The sequence below is a fragment of the Equus asinus genome, chromosome 2 (assembly GCF_041296235.1).
Source record: "Equus asinus isolate D_3611 breed Donkey chromosome 2, EquAss-T2T_v2, whole genome shotgun sequence".
NCBI lineage: Eukaryota > Metazoa > Chordata > Mammalia > Perissodactyla > Equidae > Equus > Equus asinus.
The window spans coordinates 122,708,702-122,726,677 of NC_091791.1; the positions used below are offsets into that span (position 1 = coordinate 122,708,702).

A 17,976-nucleotide genomic window follows, 5' to 3' on the forward strand; every position below is an offset into this window, starting at 1 on the left:
GGTTTCAGAGGTTTTCATCTTTCAGGAATTTTTAGATAGAGAACAAGACTGTTTTATATTAGGAGTATTCTATTTACAGGCTTTTCTTTCTTTCTTTCTTTCTTTTTTTGGTGAGGAAAATTGGCCCTGAGCTAACATCTGTTGCTAATCTTCCTCTTTTTGCCTGGGGAAGAATGTCTTCCCCACACATAGTGGCATAACATCTATGCCACTCTTCCTCTATTTTGTATGTAGGATGCCGCCACAGCACGCCCTGATGAGTAGTGCGTAGATCTGCGTCCAGGATCCAAACCCACAAACCATGGGCCACCTAGTTGAGTGCATGAACCCAACTACCACGCCACCAGGCTGCCCCCTACAGGTTTTTTTTAAATGGAGACCACTGAGGAGCAGCTGAAGTTCCTTTTACTTTCAGGGCACAGAGAGACCACCCTGTCCTCATCATCACAGGGGCAGTGAGTTCCTGGAAACTATTTGGTTTCAGGTCTTAACCAGGTAACATTCCAGTTTAAAAACCTTTCTTCCTGCAATACTCTCATTTCAGATGCAAATAGATACCCTTATCTGGAGGTCAGTATCTGGCACGATGAGGATTAAAAAGGCCCATAAGCAGCCAGAATAAATGTCAGCATTCAAAACTCAACTCACGCATTTGACTTACAGGAGAATTCCTAAAGAACGCACACTGAACTTCTCCATTTGTACCTTATCCAAATTTATAACAAGCTTGGTTACTGACTTTCACTACACAGAGAGGAATATAAATGGACAAGCGCAAGGACAGCAGTGAGCAAAAGCAGCAGATAATGGATCCCGCTTAGAGCAGCAGACAAGAGGTAAAAAGCCACCAGCACTCAAAGTCCAGTGACAGGGAGCAGCTTCATGGAGAGCAGACCTCAGGACCTCCCAGGGTCTCATCCTGGCCCAGCTCAGCTCAGAATGAGGAGCCTCACTCACCATGAAAAGGTGAGAAGCTTTTCAGTGTCCTCTGCCTGTGGAAGCAGGGACATATGCAAGACCTGTAGAAAGACTCTAGTCCAAAAGAAAACGAGTTTGGGCTCTTCAAGAGCTAAGTTTCAACCAGTTGAAGAATTGTTTGGGGCAAGTTCTTGATTCACAACAATCCTGTATAGACGAACAGAGGCTACCAGTTTTCACTCATGTCATGAAATTAAAATTCTGATCAAAACCGGAGTGTGATGAGCACAAGAAGGAATCAAAAATGAGAAACCTTGGGGCTGGCCTGGTGGCACAGTTGTTAAGTTCGGTGCACTCCACTTCAGTGGCCTGGGGTTCACAAGTTCGGATCCCAGGTGTGGACCTACACTACTCATCAGCCATGCTGTGGCAGCACCCCACATACAAAATAAAGGAAGACAGGCACAGATATTAGCTCAGGGACAATCTTCTTCAGCAAAAAAAACCCTTAGTTGTTTTTAACTTTGGTATTCTTAATACTTTCTGAAAGCATGTTTGTTTCTCTCAGTTATTCTAGAATTAGGGATATTGCACAATCAAAACTAGCTCATTGCAACTACTTCTTTCCCTTAAAATATTGGCTTTTCTTGACTAGAAGGGAAGGGAGCTGTCAGGCAGTGCCTGGTGCCTACAAGTTATCTTAATGGCAAAGAGGCATATTCTGTGGGCTGAGCACACACCTGTTTAGACCTTGGCAGTAGCCGATATCTGGATTCCGCCAGGAGAAGGCAAGCAGGACATTGCGTAACTTCTGTATGCCTTCTGAGGTGGGGCAAGAGTAATGTTTGTTGTTGGGGAGAGTCCGCAGCAGGTCCAGCTCAATCTGCTTGGAGGCTGGGTTCTGCTTCTCCAGAGCCTTCTGAAGCAAGGTCTGGAAGTAACCTGGCTCAGTGCTGTCCTTGAACTTCTTGGTGTGAAGGTCCACACACCACTTCCACACCTTGGAACGGTGCTCATGTGGAATGCCTGCACGAATCAGGTTCTTCAATTCTGGAGAGCACATCATCTCCCTGTTCATTGTGCTAGCAAAATAGTTTTCCCACTTGACCCCAGTGGAAACCTCCTGGTTTTCTGTGAGGTAGAGAGTCTTCAGGTCCAAAGCTCGGACTTTGGCAACCAACTTCTCTTCTTCGTCATCCTCTGGGACAGTCCTAAACCCATAAATATCATACTCACTGTTGAGAAAAACAAAGGGAAAAATTAAATGATGTGATCTTGGCAAAAAGATCAATGAAACAGAAAAGAGAACCTAGAAATCAACCCATGTATAAGTGGCACTTTGACATATGACCAGGCATTCAATCCAGTGAGAAGATGATAAATTTCCTGACACACAGGGAGAGGAGAACTGGCGAGTTACATGGAAAAAAATTTAATTCAGCTTTCTTCTTGATGATATGCGGGAAAGAAAAATCAATTCTAGATGGCTTAAAGCCCTAAATGTGAAAAGCAGTGAAGAAAATATAAATAATACTGCAAAAACAAGGCTCAAAAATCTGGCTATATAAATGTATGTGTGTATGTATGTTTATATATTATACATATGTATAACTTTTTTTTTTGTTTGTTTTTTTTAAAGATTTTATTTTTTCCTTTTTCTCCCCAAAGCCCCCCGGTACATAGTTGTGTATTCTTCGTTGTGGGTTCTTCTAGTTGTGGCATGTGGGACGCTCCCTCAGTGTGGTCTGATGAGCAGTGCCATGTCCGCGCCCAGGATTCGAACTAACGAAACACTGGGCCGCCTGCAGCGGAGCGCGCGAACTTAACCACTCGGCCACGGGGCCAGCCCCAACATATGTATAACTTTTATGTTTCAAAAATATCATTTTAAAAGGTGAAAAGACAAGTGGGAAAATATCCGTAAGATATTATGGATAAAGAAGAATTAAGGCTGTGGTAGGAGAACAATGGCCCCAAAGATGTCCTTGCCCTAACCCTGGAACCTGTGACTATGCTATGGGACACGGCAGAAGGGGCATCACAGATGGAATTACAGTTACAGCACACAAAATGGGGAGATGCTCTTGGGCTTTCTGGGTAGGCCCAATGTAATCATAGGAGCCTTTAAAAGTGGAAGAGGAAGGCAGAAGAGTCAGCCAGAGAGATGCAACAATGAAAGAAGAGATAGGAGAAATGTGAAACGAGATAGGGACTGGACCTGCTCTTGCTGGCTTTGAAGACGGCAGAAAGGGGTCATAAGCCAAGGAATGCAGGTGGCCTCTAGAAGCTGGGAATGGCCACAGCCGAGAGCCAGCAAGGACATGGAAACTTAGTCCTACAACCATAAGGAACTGTTTGACAACCTGAATGAGCAAGGACACAAACTGTCCCCTAGATCTTCCACAAAGGAACAAAGCCCTGCTGATACCTTCATTTGCATCCAGTTAGACCCGTGTTGGACTGTAAGATAGTAAACATGTATTGTCTTCAGCCACAAATTTTGTGATAATTTGTTATGGCAGCCATAGGTAACTAATACAAAAGCCTTTCACACATTGCTGCTGAGTACATAAACTTGTACACGCACTTCAGAAACTGCAGCTAGCAGAGTTCACGACAGGCATTCCCTGTAGGTCAGGAATTCCACTCCTAGTCTGTACCCAAAACTCTCTCACATGGACACACGGACATGATGTTCATTGCAGCAAGGTTTGTAACAGAAAAAATGAAACGATCCTAAATGTCCACCATGAGAGGAAGGAAAAAAGATGTGGTGGCATACTCATACGATGAAGCTGTGTGAGGCAGGTGAAAAAATGCTCAGGAGCTACATTTATCAACCTGGATAATTTCAGAAAATAATGTTCAAAGAAATAAGTTGCAGAAAGATATGAATATGGTGGGATTAGTATATTAAAAAGTGTCATCAGAAATACATATTGTAGTGTTTAAAGGTGAAGCGACATGATGTCGGGCACTTGCTTTAAAATATTCCAGAAAAAGAAAACTTGGGTGAGGGGAAATAAGACAAGACAAGATTGGCAGAACATTAGTAATTGCTGAAGCTGGGTATCAGTTGCATATGGGTGGGGGTTGATTCTGCCTACTCTTTGTGTGTTTCAAATTTTCCATAATAAAAAGTTAAAAATAGGGGCTGGCCCCATGGCTTATTGGTTAAGTTCAGCGCCCTCTGCTTTGGCAGCCCAGGTTTGGTTCCCAGGCGCGGACCTACAACAATCGTCAGTGGCCATGTTATGGCAGCAACCCACATACAAAATAGAGGAAGACTGGCAACAGATGTTAGCTCAGGGCCAATCTTCCTCAGCAAAAAAAAAAAAAAAAAAAAGGAGTTAAAAATAAATCAATATGCACAGTCATTGTTCTACTTATAGCTAGTTTGAAAACATACAACATGAATGGTAAGAGTCCAAAATCCACAAAGGAAGACAATGCGGTGCCTTCAAAGCAGCTTGCTGGAATGCCCTCACAGCTTACCACCACCACCACTGTGAACAAAGCAGAGGTATGCAGCCTGGAGATGCTGCTCCTGAGCCTGGGAATCTGCCTGCCCAGGCTGAGGTCCCATCCTTGCCACTCACAGGCTGTTACATCACCTTCCTGACCCCAGCTTCCTCATGTGTAAGTCTGGCACACAGACCTCAATAAGAGTTTTGTAACAATGGTATGGGTCACGTTCTGAGCATATTTTCCACTGTCATCTGAACTGATGAAGGCCAGTGCTGTATGCTCAGAAAACAGAAGGATCGTGTCAAACTGAAGCAAGGAGGGCCTAGACCTGGGCAGCAGGCCCCTGGTGGCAAGGGGGTGGAAGCAGAGGAGACTGGACTGAGTGAAGTGGCCGGTTTCTCCTCACTCCAATATTTCATGATCTTATTTTTCAGAAACTAGGACACGAAGATTCTTAATCCAAAATCCATCATAGGCTTCCAGACTGATTTTCTGAAAAATATATGCAATACTGTGTGTGTGTGTCCGAGTGCATTCTGCAGGCAAGTGTGTCCACAGCTCGTATCAGACCCTTACTGAGTTCTGGACCACTGAATCAGGCTACTCAAGTGTTTTTCCCTTACAAAGAAGCCATTCCCCACTTAGGGACCCCCTTTGTTTCTGAACTACCTGTGGGTGCGGCTGTGTTTCAGGAAATGGTTCCTACTACTTGGAACACTCCTTGGAAGACTGGCTCCTCTGGCTGCAGGATGGGAACTAAGGCTATCGTCTACCTTGGCATGGTACATGGGAGAAGGGTCTTGGAATCAAAAGACCTGGGCTGAATCCTAGCTCCATCACTCATTACAGCAAGAATGATGAGATTATCTGTTCTAATGACTGGACAGTACTTGTCATGAGCATCAAATGAGACACATGCAGTTGTGTCAAGTTCTTTGTGAATGACTACTGCTGTTGAAAGAGGGGACTTCAGAAATGGGTCACAATAGCCCCAACAGTTGCTAGCACCTTTACCTGACAAGATGAGGTTTAATGAATGCTTGTTCCGGCTGCTCTGGGCTCTCAACCTGCAGAGCATCCTCCAGCAACTGGGCTATGACATCCCGAGCGGGCCCCTGTTCTTCTGAGCAAACTGGTGTCTTCATTTCTTGGAGCAATATCAAGTATTTGCTTTCTATCTGACAGAGCTTGGCTTCCAGGCTAGAATACTGCAGAGAATGTGGTGGTTACCTCCATCCAGACAGAGACACAGGAAAAGCAATCTTTAGGTACCTCAAGCAATCAATGAATGACAAGCCCAAAACTACTAGGAAGTGAGCCAGAGACTATATCAAAGACAAGAGATGACTTTACGCTATAGGCCACTGGTCATGTTTAAAATGGCCTGCCGTGAGCCCCCCTCTTCCTTTTAGGGGTTCTGGCACAGAAGAGGTACCGGTAATAAGACCTCTGGATGCCATCACATGCATCAGTTCTGGACAGGGTTGAGGTGAGCAGCAGAAACCAGGCTACATGCCAGTTACTGAGGTCAAGCTAAGTGCCACTTGGCACATGGGCCATGAGCAGCCACCCCATGCTATATCAACACTTTTTTAGGATCCTGTGACCTAGGACTAATTCCCATCTGCCACCTTATCAGACAAACCAAATACACTCCTGGAAAATATGCAAGAACAAGGTTTGAGAAGATGCTTTGAGGAATGTTCAAAAGGTATACTAGGTAAATAACAGCTGTTGACACAAGCGTCACTGAATTTCATTGGATTATAACTGTAATGTTTGTGATGTCTGTACACTTTGCAAAGTCCTTTCCAGCCACAATCACATCGGACTCTCACATCAACCCTATCAGGTTCACATAGGAGGCATTATCCTCATGATACCCATTTATAGATATGAAACTGATTCACACAACTCAACAGCATAAACCAAAATCCAAATAACCTTAATTTGGGAGACCTTAGAATTGTATTTAATTTTTTTTCTATAAACTCCATTATATGTGTGAATGGAAACCACATCTCAGGGCATTTCTCTTTGTCTTCACCAGAGACAAAGTGAGACTAAGTACATAGCTCTGTGCACCACATATATTTCAAATATATTTTGGCATCAGTAACCACAGCCCTCCAAATGGGAGTTGAACTGATTTTAAAGCATAACCATTTTTAAGTGGTTTCTGAATCATATCTCCCAGCAGATAACAGAATATATCCATGCTCACCCACCTTTGCCATCAGATCTCTCTCTCTCCTTTCTGCATTTCTCCGTAGAGCCGAGAGTTCCAAAATTTCCTTATTTAGAAATTTATTCTGGGTTTTATACCCCTGTAGATTATCCTGTTGGAAGAAAAACCCCATCAATTCCTACTGGTAGAATATTGACCAACTGTTCTATATAATTAACATTCTGCTGCCGCACCAATCAAAAAGCCCTGCTGATTAGAAGGCGCTCTAAGGAACCGAAGGTTGGCTGTCAGGCACTTTCTGATTAATCTTTGTGGCCACTCTTGGCAATGGGAGGAAGGCAGGAACTACCACCGTAATGAAGGAGATGGGGAAAATGAATTCATTTAACGGTGGTGATTTTTCTCAACTGACCACAGGAGAAATAGCAGGACATATTTCCTAGATCGACACAACTATTTTATCTACCCGCATTCACTGAGGTGGTACAAAAAGCAATATCTTGCATTCATCTCTTTTTTAACTAGCGGAACTGAACATACTTTCTGTAGGTTCTATTTTTATGTATCCAGTTTACACAGAAAGGGTACACACATATATACAAAGCCCTTAATTAAAGAACCACAGGTAGCAACGAGCACCTACAGCCTACAGTATACAAGGCACTTGGGAGAACACGCTCCTCAACATCTTTACATTGAAAAGTTTCAAACTTACAGAAAAGTTGAAAGAAAAGTATAAGGAAAACAATATATCGTTCATCTAAACTCGCCAATTGTTAACTTTTGCCACATTTGCTTTATGTTTTTAAGAGATCATCACAAGCTGGTGACAAGTTCTGCCAAGTCCAACCGAAAGTTCAGGCTTGGCAGAGGTGGATGCTATGTGTTAGCTTCAGTCCTTGAAACTCTGAGCAACGAGAGTGAAAGGAAACCTTTGAGACAATCAGGGCAGGGACTCCTAAATGCTCTCTACCAATTCAGTAGTCCATAAATGTGTGTCCCCCCACACACTCTGTTTGAAGTTCTGAGGAATTTCTGATCCCTCAGTCACAGGAAAAATTCTGGTTATGACAGCTCCAAGGGCAGGCCAGGAGTAGTCAAGAAAGGCACTGACTCTTGTGCTGTCACAGGACAGAGACTGTGGTCACTCCCCAAAGATGTGTCTGGAGATGTGCCCCAATCTCCAAACTAGAAACCATCATGGGGGTACACAATTTCCCCTACAAATTACAGAAGAACTGAAAATGTTTCAACGGTCCTTTTAACTGCTAACATGTATGGAACACTTGCTATGGGTTACAGGTGCCCCATGCTAGGCACATAAGATTCTTAATTTCATTTAAACCTCACAACTCTTAGGCAGCCACTCTCCGCATCCCCATTTCCTAAGTGAAGAATTGAGCCATAGGGAGACTGCACAACTACTAAGTGTCAGGGCTGGGAAACAGACCTCTAGAGCCAGGCCTGCTGGGCTCTTGGCCCCAGGTGCTTGGCCCCCCAACTCCCACTGAGCTCTGATATGCATCACACCTGCCCAATCACAAGATATCCAATTTCAAAGCCCAAAGGACTTCCCTTTCTGATCCAAATCATGATGTTCTCCATTCTCCTGGCATCTTAAATACCACAGAATTTATCAGAATCTCAAAATACCACAGAAACAGAAAATGGCCATGTATTAGACCAAAAAAGAAATGTTAGCAAACTCCAAAAAGCAGAAATCTTTACAAGCCATGTACACTTATTATAAAGCAAGAAACAGGATAGTAACAGTAACCATAAAAAAGGATAGCTCCCCCCAACCAATATACACCTAGACGTTTTTTTCCCCACCTAGATATTTTAAATTTGGGGTCAAAGGAAGAAATATGGAAACACAAAGCGAAAGGCAGAGAAGTAAGAACAGACCCCCTTATGTCCACAGCTCTCCCTCCAGCCTTTCTTCAGTTCTCCCAGTGCCACTGTGGAGGCGGCGTGGGTTAGGTGTGAATGCCTTCTGCACGGCTGAGGGGATGCCCCTACACTGGTAGTAACAGGCTCCAGGCACAGCAATGTCAGAAAACATGAGGTCAGGACCCAGGCAGGACTCACCTATCCCACTCAGAACCCACAGGCCACAGGTAGGTCCCTTAACAACCATTCTGCCTCTTCATAAGCTATGTCACCACTTAACCTGACTGTTGTGGAATTTTGGAGCTACAGGATTTAAAAGTGTAAAGTTGAGAAATGCTGGAGAAAAAAATGTGACTGATTTAAAACCACCCACCCATTATGCTGCAAAAAGACAAGGGTGAAAAGTCTAATTCTGATCAACTCTGTTAGCTGTCTCCAAAAGGAGTTGTATAGAGCCACAACAACAAAGTGACACACTTTCCCCACACACCCAGGCTCGGCTTCCTGTAAAAACTTGCTCCATGTGCTTCCCCCACTGCCCAGCCTTGCGCGCTGCAACCTGGGAACCAAAAGCCCCAGCGTCAGTCTCTAAACACTACAAAAATAGACATCCTTGCAAAATATCAATTTCAGTTGACATTAAATAAGTAGTTGTAACATGGTGTATTACCGATGGGATGTATACTTAGGGTCAGGCACATTCCAGGTTTTATATATAAACAAAACTGACTTTTACTGGCAATACTAACCAAGACCTCTTTTTTTTTTTAAACACGGCTATTTTTGTACTGGATATGATTATAAAGTAATGAGATTTGGGTTTTTGTTGGTTTTGTTGCCCTTATGGCTTTTCTCACTAACCAGTCCTTCTGGCCTCACACATCGACTGGGTGTCGTCACTGACAAGTGGTCACTATGGAGACCACATACACATTACAAGTTACACATTACAAGAGGTTTCCATTATTCCAGTGTTTCTAACTGCCATTGTGGAATTACATTTAAGGCTCCACACATCCATCATTTAGTCATCCTGCTCACTGACACTGCATGAGAGGTACTGCTGGGCATGAAGTAAGTGCTCAGTAATGAACTCAACGGGAGCCAATCTTTGCCCTTAAAGGATGAACGGCATTTGGTGGGGGGGGTGGGGGGGGGCGGCAAACACCCCTGTGTCAAATTATTTGCAAAAAGAGGGTAGTCAGGTGAGGAGGACATGGGGCTACGTGGGACCTACAGCTACAGACCTGTTTGGGGTCAGCTAGTGTCAATTGGGCTAAACCCAATGTCTCATGTCCTAGGAGACACTTCACCCAGAACTTCTCCAACTCAAGAATTGGTGGCAGCAGGACTTCTACAACCCTGCGGCCTGGCTGACAATGGCCCAAGGCCATTCAGCTCTATGCTCAGGATTGGCAGGCTTTCCCACAGGCACAAAGAGTCAGACTGCCCCTGCCTCCTACAAAAGCTGTGTGCTCCTCCTACCTCATCAGCTGGTCACCATTCCAGAGAGTCACCTCTCTGCAGGAACCAGCCTCCCACCCCTGGGGCCAGCCGACTGGGAGGGGAGCTCTTCCCTCCCTTCTCACAATGTCAGGACCCTCCCAGTTTGGGTGCAGGGGACACCGACTCTGAGCAGGCCCTCTTCCCAGGCCTGCCTGACAGCCGGGGTCTACTTTCCCAGCTGACCCCACACGAGCTGTTGGGAACAATGATCCCTCACCTGGCCCCCATTAGGTCCTGAGGCAGGCTGTGTAAATGATGCTGGTGGGTGCATCCATGCACAGAGGGAACAGCCTTAGTAGGTCACATGGAATAATGAAACCCTAAAGATATATAAGTAGAGAAGTCTCTGCTACATGAAAGCAAGGGATGGGAAAGAGCTGAAACTGTTTTGAGGAACGGCAGTATGGCTGGACTTGGACTGTCATTGTCCAAGGAAGTTTCTTAGAAAACTAATAATTATGTGACTACAAGTACTGTTGTACAGCTGTTCTGCTATCACGTCAAATTAGCTCCCTGAGACCAGCAGCTCTAGAGTGACACCAGCAGACAGACTATTAACAGGCTTTTGGATTTCTCGTCACAGTAATCAGGGCCCACGCCCTGTACTTACTTTCAGCCTGTCCAGTTCTAGCTGGTCCCTGCCGGAGGGGGCGGCCGAGGGGGAGCCAGGTGCTGAGGTGGGAGAAGACACACTGCCCTCGCACTCACTGAGCTGCCTCGAGAGCTTTATGATGACCTCATCCTTGGCTTGGATGGTCTCCATCAGCATCCCCAGCTGCTCATTGAGCTCGCCCACTTTGCTCTTCAGAGTTCTCACTTCCTGCTGAAGACTCTCTTTTTCCAGGTTGAACCTCTCAAGCTGGCTGGTGAGGCCCAGAATCTGGTCATCCTTTTGGTGCAGAAGTTCAAGAGTGTCCTTTGGGATCCCCTCACAGAGTCGGCTGCTCGTGAAGTACTTGTCGTACTGTGACGACCGCACGGTCTGCTGCAGCAGCCGCACGAGCTCCTGGGAGCCAGAGGAGGACGGAGTGAAGGGTAAGGAGTGCCAGGGAGAGGAGGAAAGCAGAAAATGTGACAACTCTACCTGGAACAATCACTGGAATTTGAGGAAATGAAGAAACTTTACTGGAAACATTTTAATACTGAACTTGCTCTTGAAGGATCTCAAAAATAGAGGAAAAAAAATTTACTCCATAAAGACTGTAGAGAACAATAATAGGAAAGAGGAAACAACAAGCACACATACTGTAATTAGCAATGCTTCCCTGTAAATGTTCATGCATACTAAAAAACCTAGCTCTAAAATTCACTGGCCTGCTGAGCAATTCAGTGTAATTAGATCTAACTAGCACAGATGGAAACTGCATTGCTGAACAGGATGTAGAACCTCTTTAAACAAGTGTTAATGGACTCTGGGCTGAAGCTATGTTCAAAGAGACTTAATGTGAGGGCAGCGGGGGGCATGGTGCAGACCACACCCTCCCCTGACCCACTTTGAGGGTCTTCATTCTCCTTGGAAACTCAAATGTCACTGAACAAACGATCAAGCAGAGCAGCAGGGCCTGGGACGGTGGCCACAGAAACATAAAACTTTCAGGGGAAGAGTACCTTCTGGGAAATAAAGGATTCAGAAACACGAAAGCCAGGCTTTGCTCCTCAGGTCCCTGGGCTGCTGATACGGGATGGGACAGAAACGTGAAGAAGAAAAGTTACCTTCTGACTCGACAGGTCTTTCTTTAACCGGTCCAGCTCTTCCTGCTGGTTCTGGACCTGCAGCTGCATTTCGGAGATGGGCTTGCTGGTGCTGCCACTGCCCGAGGTCCCCTCAGCTGAAGGGTCACCACTACTGTGACGATTTTTGTACGATCCAATCATGTCTTTCAAAGGGCGCTTTCCTTTGTAGGGAATGCGTCCAAAATCAAAGGGAAATCCTGAGCCAGTTACTCCTACATAAAAACAAAACTTGATCTTTAAGTACAGGCTAACTCTGCCCTTAGGAAACTGTAACACACAGAAGCATCTCAACTACCAGCCTCCAAGGAGTTCTGCATTCATCACCTAGAGGACATGGGCAGGGAGATGCCTCTCTGCGCCCACCTCATTCTCAATAATAACAAGTCTAAAATCAGATGACTCTCCCCACTGGCTCCTTCCTTATAAAACTCTACCATGTGATCATTCCAAAAGAAAACCTTCTATTGGATTGCTCAATCTTTGCTTTAAAACAAATGAAAAAAGGTAGACTGGTACATTGGCACTAATTAGGAATTTATTACAAAATGGTACCATAGTTCTCTAAAAATGCTTTTGTAATGCTAGGTTTATTTTCCAAAATCTATTCACAAAAGCTCACTATTAAACCCATATGTTCACATCACCATTTTTCCATTTCAGGTATTTTCAGGACCAAACAGAACAGACACAGGCCAGGGAAGAACATGGGTGCTCCAAGCTCCCACAGCATCCTGAAAAACCACATCCCTTCCCCCAGGGCATCTTATTGAGGATGGGCCCCCACCTACGAAGTTAGACAGTATAGGTTCCAAGGGCAGGACTTAAAGACATACTAGGAATCCTTAATTTCTGTTAATCTGTCCTTAGTTAAAAAAACAAAAAAGCATCCAAATGTATGTTTTCTTAATTGTAAACACATATTTTAAAGCATGATGGTATTCCCTTCCTTAAAAATGGGTATTTAAAAATATTCAGGGATCCAAACAAATTTTAGCGTAGATGAATTCAAATATATATTCAAAACATACAGAGGAGACACAAGAGTACATATAGACAGATCCCATTTATATAAAGTAAGAAAACACAAAATAAATCTCTGCTGTTCGGAGTCAGGACAGTGGTTGTCCCTGGGGCAAGGGGGTAGTGACTGGAAGGGGGTCTGGGAATGGAGGTGCCTCCTGAAGTGCTGGGATTGTCTGTTTCTTGAAGTAACTGGAGGTACATGGGTGTGTTCACTTTGTGAAAACCCATCAAGCTACACATTTCTGATTGGAGGACTTTTCTGTATGTTAAACTTCGATTCAAAAGTTTACTTAAGGGGCTGGCCCTGTGGCCAAGTGGCTAAGCTCACGTGCTCTGCTTCGGCGGCCCAGGGTTTCACCACTTCAGATCCTGGGCGCAGACATGGCACCGCTCATCAGGCCACACTGAGGTGGTGTCCCACATAGCACAACCAGAGGTACTCACAACTAGAATATACAACTATGTACCGGGGGGCTTTGGGGAAAAGAAAGAAAACAAAAAAAAAAGTTTACTTAAAAATAGAGGGAAAAAAATAAAAAGAAGGGTAGTCCATTCCCCATAAATATAACACAGACTAAAAACTGGTGGGGTGATTCTTGGGGCCATTAAAGGAAACATCCATGAATCAAGCAAGATCAAAGTCCAGAGACATCTTTGTCCCTCCATGTCTTTCACACAGGCTCCCCTCTCAAAGGGATCAGGGGCTGGGCAGAGGCTGAGAAGGCTGCTCCATCAAGAAACTGTCTAGGGTGCTAGGAGTTTCTTGCCTTTCCCAAGTTTCTGAGCCTTTCTCATTCCTCCTTCCCAATCTTGTTCACATTTATCCCTTCCATTTCATTCCTCCAGTCTCCACAGGAAGTCAGAGCCAACAATGCTTATCTTCAATAATTCAAATCCCCAGCCCAAATCCCTCTGCCTCCAGAAGGCATTCCCAGTTCACAATGAGCCCCTCTCCTGGGTCCTCCCACTGGCTCTGCCATGCATTACTTAATGAAGCATACTCGGCTTGGCCACATTTTACACCAGGTCACACTGGATGGCAGGGTTCCATACTACGATCCCGTGGAACACAAGTAGGCTTCCCTTAAAGCAAGTCATGGCAGTCCTTTCCCAGGGGACAGAAAAAATACTTCCTTTAGTAAATACTCTCCCAGCAAAGACTTCCTAAAACCCTGCCTCCTACTCCTGCCAATCTGTGCTAGAATCAAGCATAAGGCAGAATTTCAAAATTATTTATTGTTATTTTACATTTAAAACATCAATACAGGGGCCGGCCCAGTGGTACAGCGGTTAAGGTCACACATTCCGCTTCTTAGCGGCCCGGGGTTTGCCAGTTAGGAGCCCGGGTGCGGACGCGGCACTGCTTGGCAAAAGCCATGCTGTGGTAGGCGTCCCATGTATAAAGTAGAGGAAGATGGGCATGGATGTTAGCTCAGGGCCAGTCTTCCTCAGCAAAAAGAGGAGGATTGGCAGTAGTAAGCTCAGGGCTAATCTTCCTCAAAAAAACAAAACAAAACAAAACAAAGCAACCATCAATACTCCCTCAATGGATCAATGGATATAGCACCAAGAATGGCTGCTAAACACATCAGGCAAAAGGCCGATGGAGAACTGTATGAATGGATCAGGCTGACAACCCTAAATCCTGATTGATCTTAATACCACAAAAAGAGAGAAAACCAGACACGACATGCTTCTAGATGTGATGAAACAGGAAATACACAGCACCCCTACGCCCCTGCCCAAAAAAAGTACTCTTATCATAATTAAAAGTTAACCTTGAATCTGGGCAGGCCTCTGTTCTATCGACCAGTATACAGGAAAGACAGCAATGAAGGAGGATGTTAAGTTGACCCCAGAGAAGTACAATTAGCAAAATCTGGAACGTGGGAAATTCCTTGGCACAGAGACTCTGTTTCTTCAACAAGCATGGCAAGAGAAAGGGAAGACAAAAAGAGAGCAGGGAGCTGTTCGGACTGAAAGATCTAAGAAGACACAGCATCTAAATACACCTGCAGGCCTTGTTAGCCCCTCATCTGAACAGGCTGACTGTACACAGACATTTATGGAACAATTGGGGAATTCGATAATAAAGAAATAATAAAAAATAAAAATAACTGTCCACAGACTGGACAATTATTTATTCCTTGTTACATCTAATTTTTCAAGCCTTCGTGTTTTATCTCCCACAAAGAGAATGCAACTCCCATTGGGCCTTATGCTTCTAGAAATACCTACTACCAAAGGGTCTGCTACATCACTGGTGAGTAACAGATAGCAGTGGAGAGAATGACAGACAACGGGAGCCCTGTCTATACCTCTGTTTCCTTCAGGGATTGGCTTCTTCCTTTCTTCCTGTACCACAGACTCTTCCAGGTCCTTAGGGCTTGGGTCTAAAAGCTCCCACTCTTCATTGGTATAAAACACGCTCTTCCGACTTTCGTTATGTCCTCTTCCAGGACGGAAAGAAGACATTGAATTTCTAGTGGGCAAAAAGGAAATGCGTTATTTTTTAAAAACTGTAACAGAAAACAATTTCACATATATAGGGTTGGCAAAAATTAAAAGATGTGATAATATCAATTGTTGGCGAGGATATGGAGAAATGGGAACTTTTCAACATTGCTGGTGGGAGTATAAATTGGTACTATTATCATGGAGATTATCTCAGCAATATACAGTTCAGGTGAAGAGGTGCCTGCCCTAAGACCCAGCATTTCCTAAACAAATTCTGGACATGTGCACAAGGAGACACAAATGAGGACATCCACTGCAGCACTATTCATATTAGCAAAGAAAAAAAAAGCGACAGGTATCATATGGATAAATATTTTTTTAATGCTGAATGAAAAAAGGAAGAAAACTGAAGAATGACATGACATTGTTTTAAATCTTCAAGATAATACTAGTAATAGATATTATCTATTGATATACACATAAGTAGTAAAACTATTAAAAAATCCAAACATCAATGATAATTATCAAATATAGAATACTGCTTACCTCTGTAAAGGGCAAGAAAAGAATGGAATCATGGAAAATAGAGGACTTGAAATGTATCTGTAATGTTTCATTTTTTTAAAAGTGTATCAGACTCTTACTGTTTGCAGATGACATGATTTTATATATAGAAAACCCTAAAGAATACACTGGAAAATTATTAGAAATTATCAACAACTACAGAAAAGCAGAAGGGCACAAAATCAACTTACAAAAATCAGTTGCATTGCCATACTCTAATAACAAACTAACACAAAGATAACTCAAGAATACAATCCCATTTACAACCACAACAAAAAGAATAAAATATCTGGGAATAAATTTAACCGAGGAGGTAAAAAAACCTATACAATGAAAACTATGAGACATTACTGAAAGAAATCGATGATGACATAAAGAAATGGAAAGATATTCCACGCACATGGACTGGAAGAATAAACATAGTGAAAATGTCCATTGTACCTAAAGCAATCTACAGATTCATGCAATCCCAATGACATTCTTCACAGAAATAGAACAAAGATTCTAAAATTCACATGGGGTAATGAAAGACCCCGAATAGCTAAAGCAATCCTGAGAAAAAAGAACAAAGCTGGAGGCATCACAATCCCTGATTTCAAAATATACCACAAAGCTACAGTAATCAAAACAGCATGGCACTGGTACAAAAGCAGACACACAGATCAATGGAACAGAATTGAAAGCCCAGAAATAAAACCACACATCTGGGGCTGGCCCCGTGCCTGAGTGGTTAAGTCCGCATGCTCCCGTCAGCAGCCCAGGGTTCATCAGTTTGGATCCTGGGCACAGACCTAGCATCACTCATCAAGCCACGCTGTGGTGGCAGCCCACGTAGAAGAACTAGAATGACTTACAACTAGGATATACAACTATGTACTGGGGCTTTGGGGAAGGAAAAAAAAGAGGAAGATTGGCAACAGATGTTAGCTCAGGGCCAATCTTCCTCACCAACAAGCATAAAAAAAAAACCCCACATCTACAGATAGCTAATCAAGGAGCTAAGAACATACAATGGAGAAAGGAAAGTCTCTTCAGTACATGGTGTTGGGAAAACTGGACAGCCACATGCAAAAGAATGAAAGTAGAACATTATCTTTCCCCATACACAAAAATTAACTCAAAATGGATCAAAGACATGAAGGTAAGACGTGAAACCATGAAACTCCTAGAAGAAAATACAGGCAGTACACTCTTTGACGTCGGTCTTAGAAGGATCTTTTCAAATACCATGTCTACTCTGGCAAGGGAAACAAGAAAAAATAAACAAATGAGACTTCATCAGATTCAAGAGCTCCTGCAAGGCAAAGGAAACCATGAATAACACGAAAAGACAACCCACCAACTGGGAGAAAATATTTGCAAATCATATATCTGACAAGGGGTTAACCTCCAAAATAGATAAAGAACTCACACAGAGTGACATCAGCATCATGGCAGAGTAGACTTGCCCGGGACTCTCTCCCTTCCAACATACAATGAAAAGGGACATCTGTACTCCAACAGAAGACATCCTAACAACACAAAACCTCAGAGAGACATGCAGCCACACGACAGAGGGCAGAGAGGCTAGAGACCCCCTCGGATGAGCTGGAATGGGGTAAGAGAGAACTTCGCTCCCTCCCCTAAAGACTGTGATCACTGCTGCGGGAGGCTCCATGAGGGAAGGAGTCAGGGAGGGGTTGCTTGTTTGCGGGATCACCCAGGACTCTCAAGTGCCCTTGCAGCCTAGAGGGAAGCCTTCTAACAGGGCAAAAGCTTTCGTGTGGGGGTGACCTCATCAAGCCAAGACCCCAGGACCCCAGATAGCAAGAGCTGATGGAGAAATCCTGGAGTGCACGCAGGAGAAAGCACCCCTCACCCCACCTGCTCAGCACAGCTCCAGCCCCTGGGATCTCAGCTGAAGGCAGAGGGCTCAGAATATGTGGCTCTCAACCCCCACCCAGTGGGGACAGGCTGTACCTGCAACCGAATAATATCAGAAGGAGAAAGACCTGACCTTCCAACATCAGATGCTACACCAAATCTCCAGATCAGAGAGAAAATGACAAGCACCAGAACTTAGTCCAGAGGACACAGAAATATGTAAGCTAAACAACAATGAATTCAAAATAGCTATCATCAAAAAACTCAACGAGGTAAAAAGAGAATATAAACAATTCAATGAGTTCAGGAGCTACTTCACAAAAGAGATTGAAACTATAAAGAAGAACCAATCAAAAATATTA

General features: G+C 44.0%; 1 protein-coding gene across 3 annotated transcripts in view; it reads right to left on the reverse strand.

The window, feature by feature from the left end:
- The window catches only part of TBC1D2B (TBC1 domain family member 2B), an 84,836-nt gene that overhangs the window by 18,472 nt on the left and 48,388 nt on the right, over positions 1 to 17,976 (reverse strand). For all 3 annotated transcript variants that reach the window (XM_044763785.2, XM_014856412.3, XM_070497481.1), the window contains 6 exons: positions 15,049 to 15,212; positions 11,687 to 11,919; positions 10,584 to 10,979; positions 6,615 to 6,725; positions 5,401 to 5,594; positions 1,659 to 2,153 (listed from right to left, as the gene is read on the reverse strand). In XM_044763785.2, coding sequence (XP_044619720.1) covers positions 1,659 to 2,153; positions 5,401 to 5,594; positions 6,615 to 6,725; positions 10,584 to 10,979; positions 11,687 to 11,919; positions 15,049 to 15,212 — 1,593 coding nt within the window. The remainder of the gene's footprint in view (positions 1 to 1,658; positions 2,154 to 5,400; positions 5,595 to 6,614; positions 6,726 to 10,583; positions 10,980 to 11,686; positions 11,920 to 15,048; positions 15,213 to 17,976) is intronic.